Genomic DNA, 25,212 nt, shown 5'->3' with positions numbered 1-25,212 from the left:
TAACCTCCATAATAAGTATTGACATAAATACCTCTCACAAAGGATCTCATAACCTCCATAATAAGTATTGATATAAATACCTGTCACAAAGGACTCCATAACCTCCATAATACGTATTGACATAAATACCTGTCACAAAGGATCTCATAACCTCCATAATACGTATTGACATACATACCTGTCACAAAGGACTCCATAACCTCCATAATACGTATTGACATAAATATCTGTCACAAAGGATTTCATAACCTCCATAATACATATTGGCATACATACATGTCACAAAGGATCTCATAACCTCCATAATAAGTATTGACATAAAAACCTGTCACAAAGGATCTCATAACCTCCATAATAAGTATTGACATAAATACCTGTCACAAAGGACTTCATAACCTCCTTAAGAAGTATTGTCATATATACCTGTCACAAAGGATCTCATATCCTCCATAATAAGTATTGACATATATACCTGTCACAAAGGATCTCATAACCTCCATAATAAGTATTGACATAAATACATGTCACAAAGGATCTCATAACCTCCATAATAAGTATTGATATAAATACCTGTTTCAATGGACTTCATAACCTCCATAATAAGTATTAACATAAATACCTGTCACAAAGGACCTCATAACCTCCACCATGAGTAGTGGGTTGATTATGACATAATCTCTGAGCTGCTGGGTATCAAAGTAGATGATCTTCCCCAGGGAGTGCTGGAAATGAAGGAAATCATGAAGTTGTTCTAAATCCAGAACTGACACCGTGCTGACTGCATTTAATTCTTCACATTCTTCCAATGACAGGATTTGTTTTCCAGCAGCAACCAACTCAGCCATCTCCAGTTCAAGGGGGACCCAGGCATTTGGCATCTTCTCCCCCCAACACGGATGGTCGAAAGTAAGCTCTGTGATGGCTTTCTTCAGGGCTTCAATTTCTAGATCATCTTTATCAGTTGCATTGACAAATATTTGTTTGTCAAGAACAAGATGATTTCGTCCCTCATGGTCCTTAAACAATTCCTCTACTTCACCGTACAATAGTGCACGTCTGGTCTCCACATCCTCCTGCAAAATAACAAACTAAATGTTAAAATGAAGAAATAATCATTGCATGGAATGGCACAACATAATTCTCATCCAAATTCAGTTATTTCATTCTGAGTACAGCTTACAATGACTACAGACATAAATGCTGAGCTGCTAAAGCTCTTATTTTTTTTTACTTTATTTTTAGTCTTCTTATTTTAATCATGACCTATGTTACCTGTGTTACCACTTTGTTTCATTAACACAGTCATTGTTGTATTTGGTAAGCAAAGCTATAACATTAAACTTTAGTTATATTGTAAATTATATTTAAGTAAACACATAGAGTATCTGTAGGTAAAATTGGAATAACATGAACAATCACGTGTGTGAAGTACATTTAATGTATATATATATATATATGTAGGACTACAATATACTTTTTAGTTTTCAAATTTTGAAACGTGACAGGTTGTTGTTTTAAAAATTTTGTAAGGGTTCCATGGAACCCAGTGTCTCGCCTACTTTTGCTGTTAATCGCAGGCTCAACAAAAATGAGAAAAAAAATTAATAAAAATATTCCTCTCTATACTATCTTTTGACTGTAAGTAGCTTCTGTCCAAGTTTGGTAAAAATCCAGGATAGTTTATGAATCTAATAAAAGTTTTAAAAACTTAAACTGCAGACTGTATGCAATGTTAACTAAAAGAAAAACTAAGTCCATTTATAAGTAAAACACGGAAAAAATGGAACAAAATTGTAACAAAATTTCTTCTAGATACTAGCTTTTAATCATAAACAAGCTTCTGTCCAAGTTTGGTAGAAATCCAGGATAGTTTAAGAAAGTTGTTAAAATTTTAACCACAGAGTGAATGTAGTAACTGGCAGAAAAACTAAGTCCATTTATAAGTAAAATACGGAAAAAATGGAATTTTTTTTAACAAAATTTACTTCTGGATACTATCTTAAGATCATAAACAAGCTCTTTTCCAAGTTTGGTAGAAATCCAGGATAGTTTAAGAAAGTTATTAAAATTTTAAAAATTTTAACCACAGAGTGAATATTTGTGGACGCCGCCGACGACGGAATGTAGGATCGCTATGTCTTGCTTTTTAGACAAAAGTTGAAGGCTCGAAAAAAATGGTGGACATCATACTTTATTATATCTAATTTCTTTTTAAATGAATACGAAACAACAAATAATACAGTTATGATTAAAACAGCTATTGCAGGGCTCGACATTACCGTTTGTCCGATTGTCCGGGACAAGTGGACATAGGCGTCGGGCAAGTAGATTCACCATACTACTTGTCCGATGGGACAAGCGAACAACCGAGGTCATATGTAAAATAGATCAAATTCAAGACTTATACATTCCCAAAAATATGAATGATTGTTTTATTGTTGATACAAAATGAAATAAATATTCATTGATTGAACCAGAGACATATAATACTTGTATTATATGTCTCTGATTGAACGTATTTGAACATGCTGGCAGCCATTGACCATGGGAATATAAGTAAGGGGGAAAGAAACCAATGTTAATGCTTCTTCTTAGTATAAGCCTCCTTGAATTAGGAGCACCTCCATATGGAGTTTTACCTTAACTTTAAAATTTTAAATTAAAGTATGTTTCATTTGATTTTGCTTTTATGCATAACAATACATTAAAAGAGGTTTTATTTGATAAGATCTATATATATTAAAATAATGCTTAAGATGTAAAAATTAAATAAAATCTAAAAAGGCAGATTTTTTAGTGAAATATTTTATGTACTAGCTTCATGATCATATATCAATGTATATAAAAATCAAAATAAATTGTAAAAGCTTGTTTTGACACCATCAATAAATTAAAAAGGTTTAATTATTAACAAGGTGGCCAGGTGTATTTAAATCCTTGGTTTAACCCATACCACTACTACAGAATAAATAGGTCCATAGGACAACCTAGTGGTTTGGGAAGAAATGATGATTTAATGATCGACACATGATAGTGACAGTGAGTCAGACAACTCAGTCTTGCAAATAATCTTTCAGTCTGAAATAATAAAATGAACAAAATGCTCCCTTTATTAGGTACAATCAAAGCGCAAGTGTTATTATTGCAAATCATCAATATGTAAGATTTTCATTTATGAATTCGGACAAGTGAGTTAGAAGTTCGGACAAGTTGATTTTCTTGCAACTTGTCCGAAGGGACAAGTTAGAAAAAATGATAATGTAGAGGCCTGTATTGTAAGTGTTAATATAAGACCTTTGATACCTTGTATAGTCAGGACATCTTCTTAATGATGAGGTATGATTGCCAATGAGACAAATATCCACCAAAGTTCATATGGCATGGATGTAAGTAATAATAAGCAGACAAACCGCTTTTTGAAAATGGGAAAACCCCCTACTTTATAGTTGGCTATAAAAGCCCAAAATAAAAAAAATATAAAACAATATAAAACAGTTATCGTCCTTTGGTTTTCGTTGTCTATAGAGTGTGGACAGTGTATAACCTGCAATTTTTTTCTAAAAAAAACATTCAACCACAGACTGAACCTAAATGTTGACACCGCCGCCAACAGAATCTAGGATCGCTATGTCTCTCTAAATTTCGCAGGCACGACAAAATTGTGGCAAGACCATACCATACTTCATGGTCATTGATAGATTTGTGTTACACTGGCTTAATTCCTATTCATATTCATTCAATGACATACAATGTGCCAATTTAATTTGTTTGTTCTTTTCATACAATTGTGCAACTTTTAACCATTAAAAATTATATGATATTGAAATTAGATTATAATAAAATAAAGTTAAACATTTAAAGGAGATAAAATTGAGAATGGAAATGGGGAATGTGTCAAAGAGACAACAACCTGACCATAGAGCAGACAACAGCTGAAGGCCACCAATAGGTCTTCAATGCAACGAGAAACTCCAGCACCCTGAGGCCTCCTTCAGCTGGCCCCTAAACAAATATGTATACTAGTTCAGTGATAATGGACATCATACTAAACTCCAAATTATACACAGGAAACTAAAATTAATCAAAGCGCGAAAGCGCTGTAAAGGCAGTTAATTACAGGTTGTGTGTATTATTAGTCCAGTTATATCATTATCTTGCATAGTACATTGTACTTACCAGAGGTGGCTTTCAGTATTTAAGATTTAGAGTTCTCTAATGATATTGAACAAGTTTTATGAATGTCATATTCTGAGCACTATATGAAGGCGATTGTTCTCACTTGTTTATGAACTAGTGCATTATGTCCAGTTTGTACCTTTTTTTATCTATGTTTATAGTCAAATACTGTTTAAAATAGTTTGGCATTTTCTTTTTAGTAATAAGTAAATGTTATCAACTGTATTTTATTCAACTTTGCAAATGTGGTTTGTTACTGGTTAGTACAATGTATGGATGATAGTTGTTTCATTGGCAATCATAACACATCTCCTTATTTATATAATGATCTATATTCAACGACCTCAGGTACAAAAAAAATGTATGTAACTAAACTATGATGGGAAACCTTTGACTTCTTCTTTTATATAAACTTTTGATTTGGTACCATAGAACTATGTAGAATAAATGTACATTGCAACATGTCAACTCTTTCAATGACAATACTTTTTTTTAGAAATTATAACTACAAGCAAAATTATATTTCCAAGTATAAAGTAATTTATGAATAAAACAAGAGTGCACACGCTGAAATGTCTCGCCTTCTTTACTAATCATTGATATTATGTTGATAGTTCTAAATATAAAGCTTTATTACAACTGTCACATAAACTTAACATTAACCAAGTAAACTAAACATTGACCAATGAACCAAGAAAATTAGGTCAAGGTCAAATGAACCATGCTAGGCAGGCATGTACAGCTAACAATTCTTCCATACAACAAATATAGTTGACCTATTGCTTATAGTTTAAGAAAAACAGACCAAAACACAAAAACTTTAAACTGAGCAATGAACCTTGAAAATGAGGTCAAGGTAAAAAAAAACCTGTGTGACTAACAAATAGATCATAAAATATTTCCATACACCAAATATAGTTGAACTATTGCATATAGTATTAGAAAAAAAGACCAAAACTCAAAAACTTAACTTTGACCACTGAACCATGAAAATGAGGTCAAGGTCAGATGACACCTGCCAGCTAGACATGTACACCTTACAATCATTCCATACACCAAATATAGTAGACCTATTGCATACAGTATAAGAAAAACAGACCAAAACACAAAAACTTAACTATAACCACTGAACCATGAAAATGAGGTCAAGGTCAGATAACACCTGCCAGTTGGACAGTCCTTCCATACATCGAATATACTAGACCAGACCTATTGCTTATAGTATCTGAGATATGGACTTGACCACCAAAACTTAAACTTCTTCACTGATCCATGAAATGAGGTCGAGGTCAAGTGAAAACTGTCTGACAGGCATGAGGACCTTGCAAGGTACGCACATACCAAATATAGTTATCCTATTACTTATAATAAGAGAGAATTTAACATTACAAAAAATCTTTTTTCAAGTAGTCACTGAACCATGAAAATGAGGTCAAGGACATTGGACATGTGACTGACGGAAACTTCGTAACATGAGGCATCCATATACAAAGTATGAAGCATCCAGACCTTCCACCTTCTAAAATATAAAGCTTTTAAGAAGTTACCTAACGTTGCGCCGGATCTCTATCCCTATGTCGAGCTTTCTGCGACAAAAGTCGCAGGCTCGACAAAAAGGAGTTCTTAATTAAGAAATAAACTGATTCGCTGAGCGCAGCTGGATACACCCGCAGAGGTCCAACCCTGAACAGTTGGGGCAAAAATGGACACAATATTCAAGCTTGATACAGGTCTGAATTTGGATTGTAATTAAATATTTGACATATTATAGTTTCTGAATAAATGTAGTCAAAGAACTTGAAATCGGTTATATGAATTGAATTTATATTCAATTAAAGGTTTCTTGCTGTTGTGCAATACACTGTGCTGTTGCGCAATACTTAATAAATCTGTTGCCAGACTATAAACAAATAAAGTTCAATTTCTTCTCAATGTCATATCTAAAATTTATGAAAATCAATAGGGAGATTACATCAATAGCTATAAATAATTCACCAAAGTTTCATGCGAACTGCTTAAAGCATTTTTGAGTTGTTGTCCAAAAACTGGAAAATCCCCCCTTTTTTAATGAATAAAACCCCATAACTCAGAAATGTAAAATCTAAAATTTATAAAATTCTAAAGGTAGCTTACGGATTGATAATTTAGTCTTAGATGCAAGATTTTTTTATCAGTTGTTAGTGGCTTTGAACTAGCTGTCAGTAAATGCGAGTACTCTCAGATCTGTACTTAGTGTCTTTTTGTTGTTTGGATGTACAACTACCCGGCCACGTCCACTTGTATTTGTATTTATCCATCTGATGAGTTAAGCCTCTTTCAACTGATTTTTATAGTTCATTCTTATATTATACTGTTACACCACTGTCCCAGGTTAGGGGGTGGGTTGGGATCCCGCTAACATGGTTAACCTGCCACATTCTGTATGTACATGTATGTGCCTGTCCCAAGTCAGGAGCCTGTAATTCAGTAGTTGTCGTTTGTTTATGTGTTGCATATTTGTTATTCGTTCATTTATTGTACATAAATTAGGCCGTTAGTTTTCTTGTTTGAATTGTTTTACATTGTCATTACGGGGCCTTTATAGCTCATTGTGCGGTATGTGCTTTGCTCATTGTTGAAGGCCGTACTGTGACCTATAGCTGTTAATTTCTGTGTCATTTGGTCTCTTGTGGAGAGTTGTCTCATTGGCAATCATACCACATCTTTTTTATATTTACATCAACAGATATAAACAATTCACCAAAGTCAAGGTGAGACAACAAAACTTAGTTGTAAGATCTCTGAAATTTTTTACACGGTACAAGTTTTTCTAATTGTTGGAGATTGTACGGTGACAGTAACACCTGTAACTGCTTAACCCATTTCTTATGCACTTTGGTTAGATAAACTCACTGAATATCATACCACATCTCTTTATTTTTATATGCATTACAATTTACATGTGCATGTAATTGTAAATAATATTTATACATATATATTAGAACAAACTTCATTGTGTCACTTTTATTTATGCATCCTTTGGCACAATACAAGTTCTAAAATTACACAACATAAAACAACTAAATGTTATATCAGATGAAAGTTTTGTTTCAGTTCCATTCATAGGATTTATTAGAATTTTGTATGTTTTGCCGAGTCCAATAATTAGCTCTATGTGCATGTGTTAATTGGAGACTTTTTTATCCCGTATAAGAGTTTTGGAACTAATTCTGTTTCTTTTTTTGAAAAAAGTGAGCAAACAAATCTTGCACATTTAAACCTTTGTCTGCCATCACACTGTCACCTGGATCACATAACTGAACTATTCTACATCTTTCAACTATTTCACAGTCACTGGTACAACCAACATATGCATTAGAGACATAGTTGACTAAACCACCAGGTGTCGAACATACAAGTATTTTCAGTGTTTCTGTTTTTATATGATGAAAAGGTTGCCTGAGCTCTAGGAGCTTTAGGTTTTATCATGGGATATTCTGTGCTGTCGATAATAATCCAAGTTGTAGGAAACTTTAATTTGAAGTTGGATGGCGAAAAATACATGACTAAACCACTAAATGGCCAAGTGTTAGCCTCACGCCACTGTTTAGACATAAAAACAATCCGTGTTTACACAATATTCTTAACACTAGTTTCAATCTAGAATCTAGACAGTTCAAAGTTGGTTGTATAATGCCTCAATTTCATCAAAGTCATAAAAAACTGATTTTCAAATGACACCCTATCAATTTGAAAATATATGTATCTCAAACAATGTGCTGCTGGACCAAGTGTGGTCAAAACAAATAAAAATTTAGTATACAACTCTAAACCGGTATAAAAATGCATGGCTGTGTCACGTGTCTTCATTTCAAAATTCTCTGCTGAAAATATAGGCATTGATGGTGTTTGCGTAATTCCATCTGTGAAGCTCAACATTAGCTCGGCAGTTGGTGGTGGACAGTCATAAATCCTGTCTGCAGTATGAATGACTTCTTCAGGAAAACCAACTTTACAATCAAAACTTTCCTCTAGATTTCTACTACATTATTCATCAAGTTTAGTTCTTTTGTTTTCACAGGAAACTGCCCTGATTTTTCTTTTTGCGAACGATTCAGTCTCTTGCTTGGTCCAGGAAAATAGGCTAGGAATGGCAGTAGACTTAAGTCTCTGTATGGTGGGTTTGCGCCCTGAAAAAGGTTATAAAACATTAGTTTTTTGATAATTAAATGAACTTCCATTAGCAATGCATACTTTGTACTACCTGGCAAAATATTAACTAGATTTATTCATAACAATCTGGATAAAACTATGTTAGCCTGATTCAATGTACATCAAAATGTATGTTATGTAAATCCAAAGGACAAACAATGAGAGACATATGCAACAAACATACATTGTTTGTACCTAAATAGCTATAATATAGATGAGAGCATGTCATTGTTTTGTTCCTGTTAACATTGTCATTGATATTTTTCAAGAAAGTCTATGAGGCATAGCTTATGCATTCCTGTCATCCCTACATTAGCATAATTACTGCTAAAATAATTCTCAGTATGATATACCTCTTGTAAGAAATCATTATAATTGTAGCAAGCACCAAAAAATCTCAAACAGATCACATTGAATCGTAATCCAAAAAATTATGACGTCTTGAATTAACCACCCCCTTTTATTCTAAAACGATAATTGCGGTTGTAAACAGACTTTGGTTTATTCGCATGGCGATTACATATATAACTATATATCTTAAAAAGAAAATAGAGTTTTACCATGAATAGTTTCCTGCACGTAGTCTTTTTCAGTAAAATGTGCCTTGCAAACAACAGCTGATTGAGATGGACTCAACGATTTCATCGTGTTCTCGTCCAATCTGCGTATGGGCCATGGCGTTGATCCAACTTTTCCTTCTTTTTGAGTCATTTGGAAATGCATGTCCTCCTCTTAAATGACATCCAGGTACACAACAACAAGTACTTGGCATCGTTAATTAAAAATGCAACTGTAATAGTTGCACAGTGCAGAAACCGGAAGTTGAAGAACAGGATAGGCTACCACGGCGCCACCTATTCAGGAACGATAATTTGCTACTTTATATAACTGCGAAATAACAATAACGTTAGACGGGTTCGCGTGCATAAACAGAAATGCGCTTTAAATTGTATAATATAATTCATGTTCAGTCGACCTTTAATTATTATATCAACGACTGAAATGATTTATAAACATCTAGATTGCAGATAACACTCGAAATTAACCCGACCTCTTTCCACACGGAATTCAAATAATTCTAGTTTGTCAATCGGTTGACTGCTTATAATGTAAAATACAAATATATCAAAAGTTTTTAAAACTAACAAAACACGATGATCGTTTCTCTATTTCCCAATGTAAATGAAATGAAACAAAAAACATTTTATATCACAATAAGAAGAGGAGAGAATCAACATTTTCCGGATCTACTTGGAGCCTAATGACCCCCCACGTAGATGAGTTGGATATCGCGGAAAGAAAGATTAACACGGCAACTAGAAAGGCATTAAAGCACTGCCTTTAAAAATGATACAAGACTAACAAAGGCCAGAGGCTCCTGACTTGGGACAGGCGCAAAAATGCGGCGGGGTCAAACATGTTTTTTTGAGATCTCAAACCTCCCAGTCAATACTTATAGATGAAAAAATAAATTTTCAAAATTTTTATTTTTCAATTGTTTTAAAGTAGAATAAAATGCTCCGCTGGGGCGCAGCTTGATACGACCGCAGAGGTCGAACCCTGAACAGTTGGGGCAAGTATGGACACAACATTCAAGCTTGATACAGCACTGAATTTGGATTGTAATTTAATATTTGACACAGCATAGGTTTCTCACACAGAATGAAAGTGGTCTAAGAACTTAAAAAATTTTAATTTACCTATTCAAACCATATCATTATTATTTGCTTTTATATATAAATCAGAAATAACCAATTTAAAATGGAAAATTTTAAAGAAAAAAAAAGGAAAAAAAAATCCCCCCCCAATTTTTTGAACCCCCTTATGATTCATCACCCCCAAACTCAATCCCAGTTTTCCCTTTGTGGTATGGTACCTTGCAGTACAATTTCAGAGAGATCCATACACTTGAACACAAGTTATTGTCTGGAAACTAGAAAAATGCTTGTTTTTTGGCCCCTTTTTGGCCCCAAATTCCTAAATGTTGGGGTATTTATTTTAAATATATTATTAATCAAAATAAAATTAACTCTGCCGTTGCATCATAGGGGAGTATTGATCAATAATTATCTTTACATGCCAGACTGGTGTTGGATTGCCGCTGTGCTCGTCTGCCCTCGGACGACAGTCCTTATTTGGTCAAGAGACTGGCATTACCAATGGGAAGGGGGCTTCCAGTGATGACCAGTCACATGACTAATTAGCTGATTGGTTTGTGATTGTAGTGCGCTCACTTCAATTAGAAAATTTAGCGTGGTTGAACGCAGCAATGTTTCATGCAGAAACTAATTTTTTATTATATAAACGCTTGGATTATTTATTGAGTGCTTTATCAACATACATATGTAAGTCACGTTTCTTGCTTATTATGGCATCAGTTTTTGAACAATTTAAAGCTATACTGGGATTTCCCGAGTGGTTCCAACTGTCGGACGAAGAAATTTCTACTTTGAACTCTTACTTGTCTGAAACCGAGAACGATGTCAATCGGGCTTTGTGGTCATTAAAATTGGATTGTGCCGCATGTTGCAGTGGGTGTATTTTTTGTAACTTTTCTGCCGTTGTGCCCGTTTGTGTACCATGCAAAAGTACACGCACAGATTAGAATTGATTATCGCTGTAAACTGACATTTACGATTCAGACTATTCAATTGATCAAATTTCGAACAAAATCGACAAAGACGCATTTTTGTCATTAGCAATCAGCAATGGAAGATATCGAAAAGGTGCAAGCGTGGGCAACCGCCAAAAAACTAGACGAAAGTACCGTTGACGAATTGCTGAAGAATGGATTCAACAGCATTGAATCGTTGTCCTTGTTGACATTAGAGGACTTCAAAACTTTCCATATTCCGCTAGGACAAGAAAAGATGTTAATGCGTGCGGTGGAGAAGACATTTGTGAAGGAAACGCAAGTTAACGGAGCGACAAACATGGCGGCAAATGACGCGGAGCCTCAATCCGATATCAGAGCCGGAAGTTCAATAACCAGAAGTGGATTAGAAATGCATCCCCATCAACGAGACGGAGAGGACCCTTATATCCGGGCATCGATGGATCAACTAAAGACCAATAAACTGAGTGTGACAGGATTACCAGAAACTTCCCAGAGCAACACACAGAAAGGTACAGTTCCTGGAGTCAGTGACATTTTTTCGTGGCAGGACCCGCAATTATGCCTAAAATCGGTGCCAATAGTGGACTCTAAACATTTAGATATTATTGACTTTGTTTGTTCCAATGTTTTTCAATCTGATAACAATGAAAGTTTAATTTCTCAGGCTAACGGGGGGAAATTGGTGTTCAAGTCAGGCCCTGTAAAACCCAAATTGGAGTCAATAACACTTTGTCAGTGGTCAATGGCCAATATTTCTATTATGTACAAGTTGCTGGAAACTGGGGCTCTTACCCCTCAAAATTATCTAGATTATATGTCGTATTCAAAGCGCATATACCAATTAATTACTTGTTATGACATGGTCTCTGTCTTCTTTTATGACAGAGAGTACAGGTGTTTACAACATCAACATAAATTTCGCTGGTGCAATGATGTTCCCCATCTTCAAACAGTGTTCTTACGCCCTAGATTCCAGCAACCTAACAATGTAAATATGTCAAATAATTCAAAGTCTTGGGGGAAAGGCACTTCAAAACCTGCAGGGTATGCATCCCATTCTCATGCAGGAAAGGAGATATGCAGACGGTTTAATGGGAGAAGGGGTTGTCAGTCAACCTTCTGTAAATTTGAACACATCTGTTCAGTACCAGGTTGTAACCGGGATCACTCAGCACAATCACACTCATTTGGTGGCCCTCCAAAAAACTCAGGGTAAAGTCTCTACGTGATCTTAATCTAAAAGTTTGGCAGCTGGAACTGGAAAATGACTTTGATAAATCCTTTTTACTAAACGGTATTGAAAATGGTTTTGACACTATTGATGATGCTGCTAAATTGGTGGCTCCAAATTATTTTTTGGCAAAAGTGGATTTAAAATCTGCCTATAGATCTGTTCGAATTAGTAAGCAAAGTCAACAAGTTACTGGATTTAAATGGGTTTTTCCTAATGGCATTGAGCATACTTTATATGATTGCAAATTACCTTTTGGTGCAAAATTAGCACCTAATATTTTTCATAGATTGTCTCAGTCTGTCAAACGTATGATGTCACGTAGAGGCTTTACTATTGTCGCATATTTAGATGATTTCTTGATATGCGAACCAACACAAGCAAGATGTTTAGAAGTGCTAAACACACTAGTTCGCCTATTGTGTTCTCTAGGTTTTTTGATCAGCTGGTCCAAAGTTGTAGGCCCTTGTCAAAAAATAACCTTTTTGGGGATTGAAATAGATTCCACGCTTATGGAATTGCGCCTTCCTGATGAAAAACTCTCTGCCTTGAAGAATGATTTAGCAGAGTTTAAGCAGCGCCAGCGCGCATCAAAAAAGCAGCTCCAATCTTTAGCAGGCAAATTAAATTGGGCATCCGCAGTGGTTCATGGCGGAAGAGTATTTCTTCGCTGGATCATTAATAGCTTTACATGTCTTAAGCAAGACTGGCACAAAATACGCGTCCAGGGTGAACTTCTAGCAGATATCACTTGGTGGCAGGATTTTATTGCTTCCTTCAATGGGAAATCCCTTATTTTAGATAAGATACCAATTACGTCTGTTATAACAGATGCTTGTAAAAGCGGAGGGGGCGGCTTCCATGATTTAGACTGGTTCTATGTCAATTGGGAACAAGATTTCCCTCGTTGTTCTAGTTTCCATATCAATGAACTTGAGGCTTTTTCAGTTATTTTAGCTGCTAAACGCTGGTCTAGTAGTTGGGAAAATAAAAGAGTTATTGTTCTGTGTGATAATATGGCCACAGTTGCCTGCATTAATAAATGTACATCTCGTAACAAGATCTTAAAGGGTTTTTTAAGGGAACTTTTTTGGTTGTCAGCCTCATTCAATTTTCACATTAAGGCTGTTCATGTCCCAGGCTCTAGCAATGTGTTAGCAGACCACATTTCAAGGCTCCATGAATCGAGTTCATTTGAGTTTTTTATGAGATATTGTTTACCCCAGCCCCTGTTTATTTCCCAATTGTACGAACATATGTCTAATGCTGCCCTTTCTTTTCTTTTGTTTAGGCATACAGGGCACCAGGGATCTAAAGGAACTTGATGATCTGGTCCTCCATTTTCGGGGTAATACATTTGCTGAATCAACAAAAAAGACATACATGACTTATTTAAAATCCTATGTACAGTTTTGTAAAATGTTTGAAATACCTCTATTTCCTTTATCAAATGAGAATGCCGCACGTTACATTGCATTTTTATCTCGCAGGCTGCAATATAACTCTATTTCAAATTATTTGATTATTATTAAATTAATTCATGTTGAAACAGGATTACCAGATCCATTAGCTGGTCATTTTGTACATTCTGTTTTGCAGGGGGCAAAAAGAGTACTTGGAACTGTTAGCAATAGGAAGTTACCCATCACCCCATCTATTCTGAGACGAATTTTTACCACCATCAATCTGTCATGTACCGGGGACTTGGCTTTCTGGGCAGCCTGTTTAGTTGCATTTTTCTCATTTCTTAGGAAGTCAAATCTTTTGATCCCGTCTCCATCCCAGTTTGACCCAAAGGTGCACTTAAGCAGGCAGGATATTATTTTTCAACCCAAAGGGGTTGTTTTGAGAATCCGCAAAACCAAGACCATTCAATATGCACAAAGAGTGCTTGAGATTCCTCTACCCAGAATTCCTGATTCCCCTTTTTGTCCAGCAGGGGCGTTGTTGTTGTTACATAATATGGTTCCAAATAATACAACACCATGTCCTGCATTCATTTATTTACACAAACATTCAGTTACCCCACTCACATATCCAGCCTTTTTGGCTCGTTTGAAACACGCTTTACTCCTTTTAGGTATTGACAGCAGCCAATATTCAGGTCATAGTTTTCGCAGAGATGGGGCCTCCTTTGCCTTGGAGTGTGGCCTGCCAGGTGAGGTCATCCAAGCGCATGGAGACTGGTGTAGCGATGCCTACAAATCCTATTTGGACCCATCCTTGTCTTACCGTCATCAGGTGATGCATGCTTTTGCTACAGCCTTTACCTCATCTTCCTTAAAATAATTTCTACTCACTACTATACAGGTTTGGGCAAATTTTTGGAGTACCACAGTTTTGCAGATCTATGTAATTTTGTCTTTGGCTATATTTGCCAATTATGTTTGCATCTAATTGGAATTATAATTAAACTGTGGATTTACTTGGCCCAAACCTGTATTTAGTTTTTATTCAGCCTCAAGTAAATGTAATGGTTTCTTCACTAGACTCTGAACTAGTTATTTGAATTGGTTCAGGACCTGGTTGAGACTCCTCATACAGAAGTTGTATACTCACACTTTTACACTAGGAAAATACAAGCAGAGATAGCCATTAAATATACATGTAGGATTTTGTCTGAGAGATGGTAGCAGCACAGCAAATCTTACCAGGGGGCAAAAAAGGGTGGGGTTAAGGGGAGGGGGGTGGGGGGTTAAGAGTTATGATTAGATTAATGGGGTATTTATTTTAAATATATTATTAATCAAAATAAAATTAACTCTGCCGTTGCATCATAGGGGAGTATTGATCAATAATTATCTTTACATGCCAGACTGGTGTTGGATTGCCGCTGTGCTCGTCTGCCCTCGGACGACAGTCCTTATTTGGTCAAGAGACTGGCATTACCAATGGGAAGGGGGCTTCCAGTGATGACCAGTCACATGACTAATTAGCTGATTGGTTTGTGATTGTAGTGCGCTCACTTCAATTAGAAAATTTAGCGTGGTTGAACGCAGCAAAGTTTCATGCAGAAACTAATTTTTTATTCCCACCCACCGCACCACTGCTTGTTATTTTGCCCCTTTTTGGCCCCAAATTCCTAAATGTTTAGGGCAATTACCCCCAAACTCAAACCCAGCTTTCCCTTTGTGATATGGAACCTTGCAGTACAATTTCATAAAGATCCATACACTTGCACACAAGTTATTGTCCTGAAACTAGAAAAATGCTTGTTTTTTTTGCCTTTTTATGGTCCCTTATTACTAAAATTTTGAGGGAATTACCCCCAAAATCAATCCCAGCCTTCCCTTTGTGGTATGGTACCTTGCAGTACAATTTCAGAGAGATCCATACATTTGAACACAAGTTATTGTCTGGAAACTAGAAAAATGCTTATTTTTGGCCCCTTTTAGGCCCCTTATTCCTAAACATTTTGGGCAATTACCCCCAAACTCAATTCCAGCTTTCCCTTTGTGATATGGAACCTTGTAGTACAATTTCATAAAGATCCATACACTTACACACAAGTTATTGTCATGAAACTAGAAAAATGCTTGTTTTTTGCCCCTTTTTGGCCCCTAATTCCTAAAATTTGGAGGCAATTACCCCCAAAATTAATCCTAGCATTCCCTTTGTGATATGGAAACTTGTGATACAATGTCAGAGAGATCCATACACTAACACACAAGTTATTGTCATGAAACTAGAAAAATGCTTGTTTTTTGCCCCTTTTTCCTAAAATTTGGAGACAATTACCCCCAAAATCAATCCCAGCATTCCCTTTGTGATATGGAACCTTGTGGTACAATGTCAGAGAGATCCATACACTTACACACAAGTTATGTCTGGAAGTTACAAAAATGCTTTTTTTTGGCCCCTAATTCCTTAACTGTGGGTACCATAACCCCCAAAATCAATTCCCACCTTCCTTTTGTGGTATTGAACCTTATGGTAAAATTTCATTGAGATCCATTCAATTAAACTAAAGTTAGAGTGCGAAAACTAATGTGTCTTCGGACGACGACGACGACGCCAACGTCATACCAATATACGACCACAAAAATATTTTTGCGGTCGTATAAAAATTAGTAAAAATGTTATTCTGATATGTTTTTGCATTCAATTCATTTTAAATTTAATCTTTTTACAAAAAGTTTAAGGAGTATATTGTGAACAGTGACAAAAAGGGGAAGTAACTCAAATTGTTTTTAAACCAACTTTGGAATACACAAATTATTTACGACCTAAAGCTATGGTAATTGGTTTTAATTAACAGTGTGTTTGACACCAAAGCTGTCAAGTGAACCCATGCACTGAAATGGGTCACTTAATTTGAGTTTACACAGCCAGTTGAACTTCATGTCCAGGGAGAATTACGAATTTGCCGGTATTTCAAATGAAAATCACTTATGAAATCAGTCTGAAGGATTAGGAATCTGGGTGAAAGCTGGTCATTTTCTGAATTTCCGGGTTATTTGGCCACCCGGCGGATGTCCCGGGTGACCCATCAGAATTGTGAAAATCTCGGGTCACACCCGCAGGATCCAGGTCAGTTGACAGGTATGGGCAAGACGTGTACATGTCAGAGCACTAACAAGACTAACAGACGCCGCAATTTCCATGTCCCCCACAACATGTCGGGACAATTATTGTATATAGTTATCGTGTATTTCTTGTGGCGATAGTCTCTGATTGTAAGATTTTGTCTACTCAAAATATAGGGATACATTTTTTTAAAAATAATTTCAAAAGCAATAAATTCATAAGATACATAATGTCATGGAGCGAAATAATGGTAAGGTTGATGGGAGTTATCTGTTCAAAAAAATTGCCTTATATTAAAATAAGGAGATGTAAGTATGGCATACAACTGTAAGAAAAACCCATAGAGTATATGCTGAAATAACCCCCCCCCCCCCCCCCCCAACATAAAAAATGCGTAAAAAATCAAAGGAGATCATTACCATGAAGCTTAATACCAAATCAAAATTTCATGGAACAAATGGAAACATGGATAGATGTAAAGAAGTCTACCACACCATTTTAATATACAAATTACTTAATATACTATTGATAAATATCTAGATCTCCTAAGGAATGCCCTGTATAATCGACCTATTTATATCTTTTTTACTTACCACTTGTATTTTGTACTTATGTGTGGTAACAAACAAGATCTTAGGAATGCCTGTATAAAAGTCCAATTTATTTATTTTATTTTTACTTACCACTGGTACCTTGTCCTTATGGGTGGTAACAAACAAGATCTTAGGAATGCCTGTATAAAAGACCTATCTAGATATTTTACACTTACCACTGGTACCTTGTCCTTATGGGTGGCAACAAACAAGATCTTAGGGATGCCTGTCTAAAAGACCTATCTATATCTTTTTCACTTACCACTGGTACCTTGTCCTTATGGGTGGCAACAAACAAGATCTTAGGGATGCCAGCATACACCACTTTACAATAGGTTAGGATTGAGTTTACCCAGTGCAGTAAGAAGACTGAAAGTAGAATAAAACTAAAATATAATATGTGATATGAGTTGTAATGCATCTCAATCATATTTTAATTCCTGTTACCTAATAACGTAAATGGTTTTATTTGTAAGATTTGATTAGTTTTGAAACTAGAGGCTCTCAAGAGCCTGTGTCGCTCACCTGACTCTACTTTGGTTTTAGAAATCATGTAAAGATAGATAAAAATCATAACAGATACCCAAATAATGATTGAGGCCAAATTTTGATTAATATTGGTCCCGTTATTTAATAAAATATCCTGGTGGCCATCTTGAACAGTAAATCGGCAACAAAGTAGCAACACTTGGTCAGCACTTCATAAGGAACATTCATGCCATGTTTGGATTCATTCCATTCAGTGGTACTCTAAAAGAAGACATTTGTATGTATTTCCCATAGGGTCCTATGTTAAACTAAGCTCCCCCCCCCTAGCGGCCATCTTGGATGATGGATCGACTGCAAAGTAACAACACTTGGTCAGCAACTCATAAGGAACATTCATGCCATGTTTGGTTCAATTCCATTCAGTGGTTCTCTAAAAGAAGACAATTGTATGTATTTCCCATAGGGTCCTATGTTAAACTAAGTCCCCCGCTGTCGGCCATCTTGGATGATGGATCGGCTGCAAAGTAACAACACTTGGTCAACATCTCATAAGGAACATTCATGCCATGTTTGGTTCCATTCCATTTATTGGTTCTCTAAAAGAAGACATTTTTATGTATTTCCCAAAGGGTCCTATGTAAAACTAAGTCCCCCGCTGGGGGCCATCTTGGATGATGGATCGGCTACAAAGTAACAACACTTGGTCAGCATCTCATAAGGAAGATTCATGCCATGTTTGGTTTCATTCCATTCAGTGGTTCACTAAAAGAAGACATTTGTATGTATTTCCCATAGGGTCCTATGTTCAACTAAGTCCCCCGCTGGCGGCCATCTTGGATGATGGATTGGCTACAAAGTAACAACACTTGGTCAGAACCTCATAAGGAACATTCATGCCATGTTTGGTTTTATTCCATTCAGTGGTTCTCTAAAAGAAGACATTTGTATGTATTTCCCATAGGGTCCTATGTTAAACTAAGTCCCCCGCTGGCGGCCATCTTGGATGATGGACCGACTGCAAAGTAACAACACTTGGTCAGCATCTCATAAGGAACATTCATGCCATGTTTGGTTCCATTCCATTCAGTGGTTCTCTAAAAGAAGACATTTTTATGTATTTCCCATAGGGTCCTATGTTAAACTAAGTCCCCCGCTGGAGGCCATCTTGGATGATGGATCGGCTACAAAGTAACAACACTTAGTCAGCACCTCATAAGGAACATTCATGCCATGTTTGGTTTCATTCCATTCAGTGGTTCTCTAAAAGAAGACATTTGTATGTATTTCCCATAGGGTCCTATGTTAAACTAAGTTCCCCGATGGCGGCCATCTTGGATGATGGATCGGCTACAAAGTAACAACACATGGTCAACACCTCATAAGGAACATTCAAGACATGTTTGGTTTTATTCCATTCAGTGGTTCTCTAAAAGAAGTCATTTGTATGCATTTCCCATAGGGTCCTATGTTAAACTAAGTCCCCCGCTGGCGGCCATCTTGGATGATGGATCGGCTACAAAGTAACAACACTTGGTGAGCACCTCATAAGGAACATTCATGCCATGTTTGGTTTTATTCCATTCAGTGGTTCTCTAAAAGAAGTCATTTGTATGCATTTCCCATAGGGTCCTATGTTAAACTAAGTCCCCCGCTGGCGGCCATCTTGGATGATGGATCGGCTACAAAGTAACAACACTTGGTCAGCACCTCATAAGGAACATTCATGCCATGTTTGGTTTCATTCCATTCAGTGGTTCTCTAAAAGAAGACATTTGTATGTATTTCCCATAGGGTCCTATGTTAAACTAAGTTCCCCGATGGCGGCCATCTTGGATGATGGATCGGCTACAAAGTAACAACACATGGTCAACACCTCATAAGGAACATTCAAGACATGTTTGGTTTTATTCCATTCAGTGGTTCTCTAAAAGAAGTCATTTGTATGCATTTCCCATAGGGTCCTATGTTAAACTAAGTCCCCCGCTGGCGGCCATCTTGGATGATGGATCGGCTACAAAGTAACAACACTTGGTGAGCACCTCATAAGGAACATTCATGCCATGTTTGGTTTTATTTCATTCAGTGGTTCTCTAAAAGAAGTCAGTTGTATGCATTTCCCATAGGGTCCTATGTTAAACTAAGTCCCCCGATGGCGGCCATCTTGGATGATGGATCGGCTACAAAGTAACAACACTTGGTCAGCACCTCATAAGGAACATTCATGCCATGTTTGGTTTCAATCCATTCAGTGGTTCTCTAAAAGAAGTCATTTGTATGCATTTCCCATAGGGTCCTATGTTAAACTAAGTCCCCCGCTGGCGGCCATCTTGGATGATGGATCGGCTACAAAGTAACAACACTTGGTCAGCACCTCATAAGGAACATTCATGCCATGTTTGGTTTTATTCCATTCAGTGGTTCTCTAAAAGAAGTCATTTGTATGCATTTCCCATAGGGTCCTATGTTAAACTAAGTCCCCCGCTGGCGGCCATCTTGGATGATGGATCGGCTACAAAGTAACAACACTTGGTCAGCACCTCATAAGGAACATTCATGCCATGTTTGGTTTCATTCCATTCAGTGGTTCTCTAGAAGAAGTTCAAAATGTAAAAAGTTAACGCCGACGACGGACGACGCCGGACGACGGACGCCAAGTGATGAGAAAAGCTCACTTGGCCCTTTGGGCCAGGTGAGCTAAAAACAGAAGCAATCAAAAACTAGAAGTTCAATAATAGAATACAAACACCATGTTCCAAAATAAAAATGACAACAAGACAAACCAGCAGTCAACAAGCACTTCACAGAAAATTATAGATTGATCAACACGATTACCACTAAAACAGGGTGTGGACTAGTGTTCTCCTGTGTGGATGGTAAGCATGTCCCGATATTGGCACCAATCCTTTTTCTTATTACATTGATATGTCTCATGTAAATGAACAAAGATGTGAAGTACATACGGATTTGTATTTTTTTAACTGCTAACAATCTCCGTTAAAAGTGAAAACATTAAAAATACTGTAGTCTGCCTTCAAGTAATATATTTTAAAGCATTTTCATATAAACATGACAAAGTTCAGTAATAGAGATGTTACAATTTTGATTAACATAAATTACCTGCTGGGGTTGGTGTCATGTGCTGCCCAGGAAAACACAGTACATCAGGGACTACTTCATTCAATCCTTTACTTCCGTCAAAAACTACTAGAAACAAAGCCCTGAAAGTCATAAATGTCTGGTGCGTTGTATAATAGACATACTGTCCACCAAAGTCCCAGAAGATGAGTCTGCCAACTTTCATCTTATATTTCCCACTTTTGAGGACTTTTTCCATTCTCTTTCGTATTTCATTTTTGGTCATTTTGGTTGTCATTTTCTTCTTCATTTGCTGTTTTTTAGACTCACCAGAGGACATCTGTGGTGAGAAAGATTGGGCTGCTTGTGGCTGTGTAGAGGGTTCACCCGAGAGGTTCACAGGGGAAGCTGTTGACTTGGTAACTTCTGACTTCTGAGAACGATTATCTTCTTTATTTTGACTATCAACAGGTTTGGCATCAGATTCATGTTTTCCTGGTGTTTTTGTTTGTTTACTTTCATCTTCTTCTACGGAGGTCATTAACACTTTATTGTATACAACATCCAAGGCATTGTAAGTTGCTGTATAAAAAAACAAATAACTGATATAATCTTTTCTATATATTACTTGTATATGTTATTCAGGTCTCAGACAGGGTATATAATGTGACATTCCCGGCTTAGAGTTCATATTCCCTGAGCAGTAGGCAAAGGTGATATTAACCCTAAGCCGGGAATGTCACATTATATACCCTGTCTGAGACCTGAATTACTATTATATTACTGATTACCCCTGCCTTATGTTGGTTTTTTTTTCAGTACAAGGTATTTGTTAAACATTCACAATGCAGTATATATATAACTTCATTACCGTGGTTTTTTTCTTCTTATTGTTTTGGGTAATTCTTATAAATGCACTTTTTTTATACAAATATATTTTCAAATAAGTTTTAAGATTTCTTGTTTACTGTTTGTATGTTTGTTTGACAATTTTTCATAACAAATAGAGTGAAAAAACCCAACCTGATATTTTCCGCATACATGGAAGGATTTTGTTATTTTATCGTGTATGTAATAATTTATAATAACACTTTAAAACATTAATTTTAAGTATTTCGAGTGTGATTTTAAATTAAACATGTTTTATTGACGGATGCACATTATTATTTTCCCTCTGTGAGCCTCTGACATTCTTGTAGTGTTCTTTGTAACTTTAGACTACGCCACATAGTAACATGTGTTACAATAACATTCATGAGGTTCCAATTGGGGATAAAAACATCATATATTATGCCCTAGAAGTTTCCTGAATATATACTGACATCTCTTTGTTGTTATCAAATCGCAAAACTGGACACATTTCTAATTGGTAATATATATATATGCATAATAGATAAAACTTTGAAATTAGCGGTAACTTTAATGACATGTAGAATCAATACAGGGATGACTTTTGGTCACAATATGTCAATATTATTTGTTCACATTGGGACAAGAGTGCACACGCTGAAATGTCTCGCCTTCTTTATTAATCATTGATATTATGTTGATAGTCCTAAATATAAAGCTTTATTACAACTGTCACATAAACTTAACATTAACCAAAAAACTAAACATTGACCAATGAACCATGAAAATGAGGTCAAGGTCAGATGAACCATGCCAGGCAGACATGTACAGCTAACAATTCTTCCATACAACAAATATAGTTGACCTATTGCTTATAGTTTAAGAAAAACAGACCACAACACAAAAAAACTTAACACTGAGCAATGAACCGTGAAAATGAGGTCAAGGTCAAATAAAACCTGTGCGACCGACATATAGATCATAAAATATTTCCATATACCAAATATAGTTGACTTATTGCATATAGTATTAGAAAAAAAGACCAAAACTCAAAAACTTAACTTTGACCACTGAACCATGAAAATGAGGTCAAGGTCAGATGAAACCTGCCAGCTAGACATGTACACCTTACTATCATTCCATACACCAAATATAGTAGACCTATTGCATACAGTATAAGAAAAACAGACCAAAACACAAAAACTTAACTATAACCACTGAACCATGAAAATGGGGTCAAGGTCAGATGACACCTGCCAGTTGGACATGTACACCTTATAGTCCTTCCATACACCGAATATACAAGACCTATTGCTTATAGTATCTGAGATATGGACTTGACCACCAAAACTTAACCTTGTTCACTGATCCATGAAATGAGGTCGAGGTCAAGTGAAAACTGTCTGATGGGGATGAGGACCTTGTAAGGTACGCACATACCAAATATAGTTATCCTATTACTTATAATAAGAGAGAATTAAACGTAACAAAAAATCTGAACTTTTTTTTCAAGTAGTCACTGAACCATGAAAATGAGGTCAAGGACATTGGACATGTGACTGACGGAAACTTCGTAACATGAGGCATCTATATACAAAGTATGAAGCATCCAGGTCTTCTAGCTTCTAAAATATAAAGCTTTTAAAAAGTTAGCTAACGCCGCCGCCGGATCACTATCCCTATGTCGAGCTTTCTGCGACAAAAGTCGCAGGCTCGACAAAAACTGCTTTCAGTTTCTTTTTACATCTTCTTTTGTCAGAATTGAGCGAGAAATAGCAATAACGACTAACATGACCCAAAGACTGACACTAAATTACCTACTTATTAAATAAAGCCCCTTAGCACTAGTCACCTTCTAGGGTTTGTCCAAAATGAAAAAAAAACAAATGTGGATGGTGTCCACATGTGGACACAGATGATGCCCCCGCTTGCATAGCATATAGTTATAAAGGGACATTACTGAAGAACAGTAAAAGTGACGCTACCCAAATTTGAACTTGATCTGAGTTTTGTGGTAATAAGCATTGTGTGTAAGTCTCATAACATTTGGTTGAGGCTAACTTAAGTAGAGAACAGAAACTAAAAATTCAGCAATTTTTCTATTTGTAAACACGCATAACTCTAGAACAGTTGTGTATAAGTTTTATAACATTGGTTGAGACAAACTAAAGTGAGAGAACAGAAACGAAAAAAAATTCAGCAATTTTTATGTTTATAAAGGGACATAACTCAAGAATGGTAAAAGTGTTCTCACCAAATTTCATACTTAATCTGTATTATGTAGTAATAAGCATTGTGTATAAGTTTCATAACATTTGGTTGAGGCAAACTAAAGTTAGAAAACGGAAACAAAAAATTTGTACTTGATCTTAGTTTTGTGGTAATGAATATTGTGTATAGGTTTCATAATATTTGGTTGGGGCAAACTTAAGTTACAGAAGGGAAACTAAAAATTTTGCAATCTTTCGATTTATAAAGGGGCATAACTCAATAATGGTTAAAGTGACACTACCCAAATTGAACTTGATCTGTGTTTTTGGAAGTCAAAATAATTAATCGCTGCATTGTATAAAGCATTGATTGTAGTTGATTCAACTGTAATCCTGGACAAAGGAAGATAACTCCAATTTTAAAAATTACTTGATATTTAGAAGAAAATAAAAATTTTGCAATTTTTCCATTTATAAAGGGGCATAACTTTAGAACGGTTAAAGTGACACCACCAAAATTCAAACATGATCTGTGTTTTGTGGTAATAAGCATTGTGTATAAGTTTCATATCATTTGGTTGAGGCAAATTAAAGTTACAGAACAGAAACTAGAAATTTTGCAATTTTTCAACTTAATAAAGGAGCATAACTCTAGAACGGTTAAAGTGATGCCACCAAAATTCAAACTTGATCTGTGTTTTGTGGTAATAAGCATTGTGTATAAGTTTCATATCATTTGGTTGAGGTAAATTCAAGTTAGAGAACGGAAACTAAAAATTTTGCAATTTTTCCATTTATAAAGGGGCATAACTCTAGAACGGTTAAAGTGACGCCTCAAAAATTCATACTTGATCTGTGTTTTGTGGTAATAAGCATTGTGTATAAGTTTCATAACATTTGGTTGAGGCAAACTCAAGTTAGAGAATGGAACCAATTTTGGGACGTACGGACGTACGTCGTACGTACAGACGGACAAGGGTAAAACTTAATGCCCCCACCGCTATGGCGGGGGCATAAAAACATAATCAATTTTAATTGTCAAATAATTTTATAATAAATTTAGCTCCTAAAGAGGCAACCTCGTTATCTCAAGTGAATAATTAAACAAATCTAGACAAAAAATAAATCCCTGCAAAGCGCATTAGTAAGGCATCAAAATGCTAAACAAAAATCCATGAAAATAAGAAGAACTAAAGTATGTCATGATTTGATATTTAGTTTGTTAATGTCTATTTTCATTATCTGCCAGGTGTA

General features: G+C 36.0%; 1 protein-coding gene and 2 long non-coding RNA genes across 21 annotated transcripts in view; all 3 read right to left on the bottom strand.

Annotated features, from left to right (window-relative positions):
- LOC127732177 (uncharacterized) overlaps positions 1 to 25,212 on the bottom strand; it is a 145,865-nt gene that overhangs the window by 37,915 nt on the left and 82,738 nt on the right. For 12 of the 19 annotated variants that reach the window (XR_007996109.1, XR_007996107.1, XR_007996108.1 and 9 more), the window contains 3 exons: positions 20,942 to 21,481; positions 17,598 to 17,704; positions 620 to 1,073 (listed from right to left, as the gene is read on the bottom strand). Coding sequence is in view for 13 of the 19 variants with exons in the window: in XM_052241246.1 (XP_052097206.1) it covers positions 620 to 1,073; positions 17,598 to 17,704; positions 20,942 to 21,481 (1,101 nt within the window). In the remaining 6 variants the exon portion in view is untranslated. Of the gene's footprint in view, positions 1 to 129; positions 152 to 325; positions 348 to 472; positions 495 to 619; positions 1,074 to 17,597; positions 17,705 to 20,941; positions 21,482 to 25,212 lie in introns of all 19 variants that reach the window. The other 7 variants (XM_052241241.1, XM_052241242.1, XM_052241243.1 and 4 more) reach the window with 4 other exon arrangements.
- Positions 7,165 to 10,973, bottom strand: LOC127732182 (uncharacterized). The gene is made up of 2 exons (XR_007996120.1): positions 8,928 to 10,973; positions 7,165 to 8,345 (listed from the first exon to the last, which is right to left on the bottom strand). It is a non-coding gene; the product is annotated as an uncharacterized LOC127732182 (long non-coding RNA).
- LOC127732180 (uncharacterized) lies at positions 17,831 to 20,519 on the bottom strand. The gene is made up of 3 exons (XR_007996113.1): positions 20,196 to 20,519; positions 19,366 to 19,863; positions 17,831 to 19,199 (listed from the first exon to the last, which is right to left on the bottom strand). It is a non-coding gene; the product is annotated as an uncharacterized LOC127732180 (long non-coding RNA).

The sequence above is a fragment of the Mytilus californianus genome, unplaced genomic scaffold (genome assembly GCF_021869535.1).
Source record: "Mytilus californianus isolate M0D057914Y unplaced genomic scaffold, xbMytCali1.0.p SCAF_22, whole genome shotgun sequence".
Taxonomy (NCBI): Eukaryota; Metazoa; Mollusca; class Bivalvia; order Mytilida; family Mytilidae; genus Mytilus; species Mytilus californianus.
This window is presented reverse-complemented; position numbering and strand designations above follow the sequence as displayed.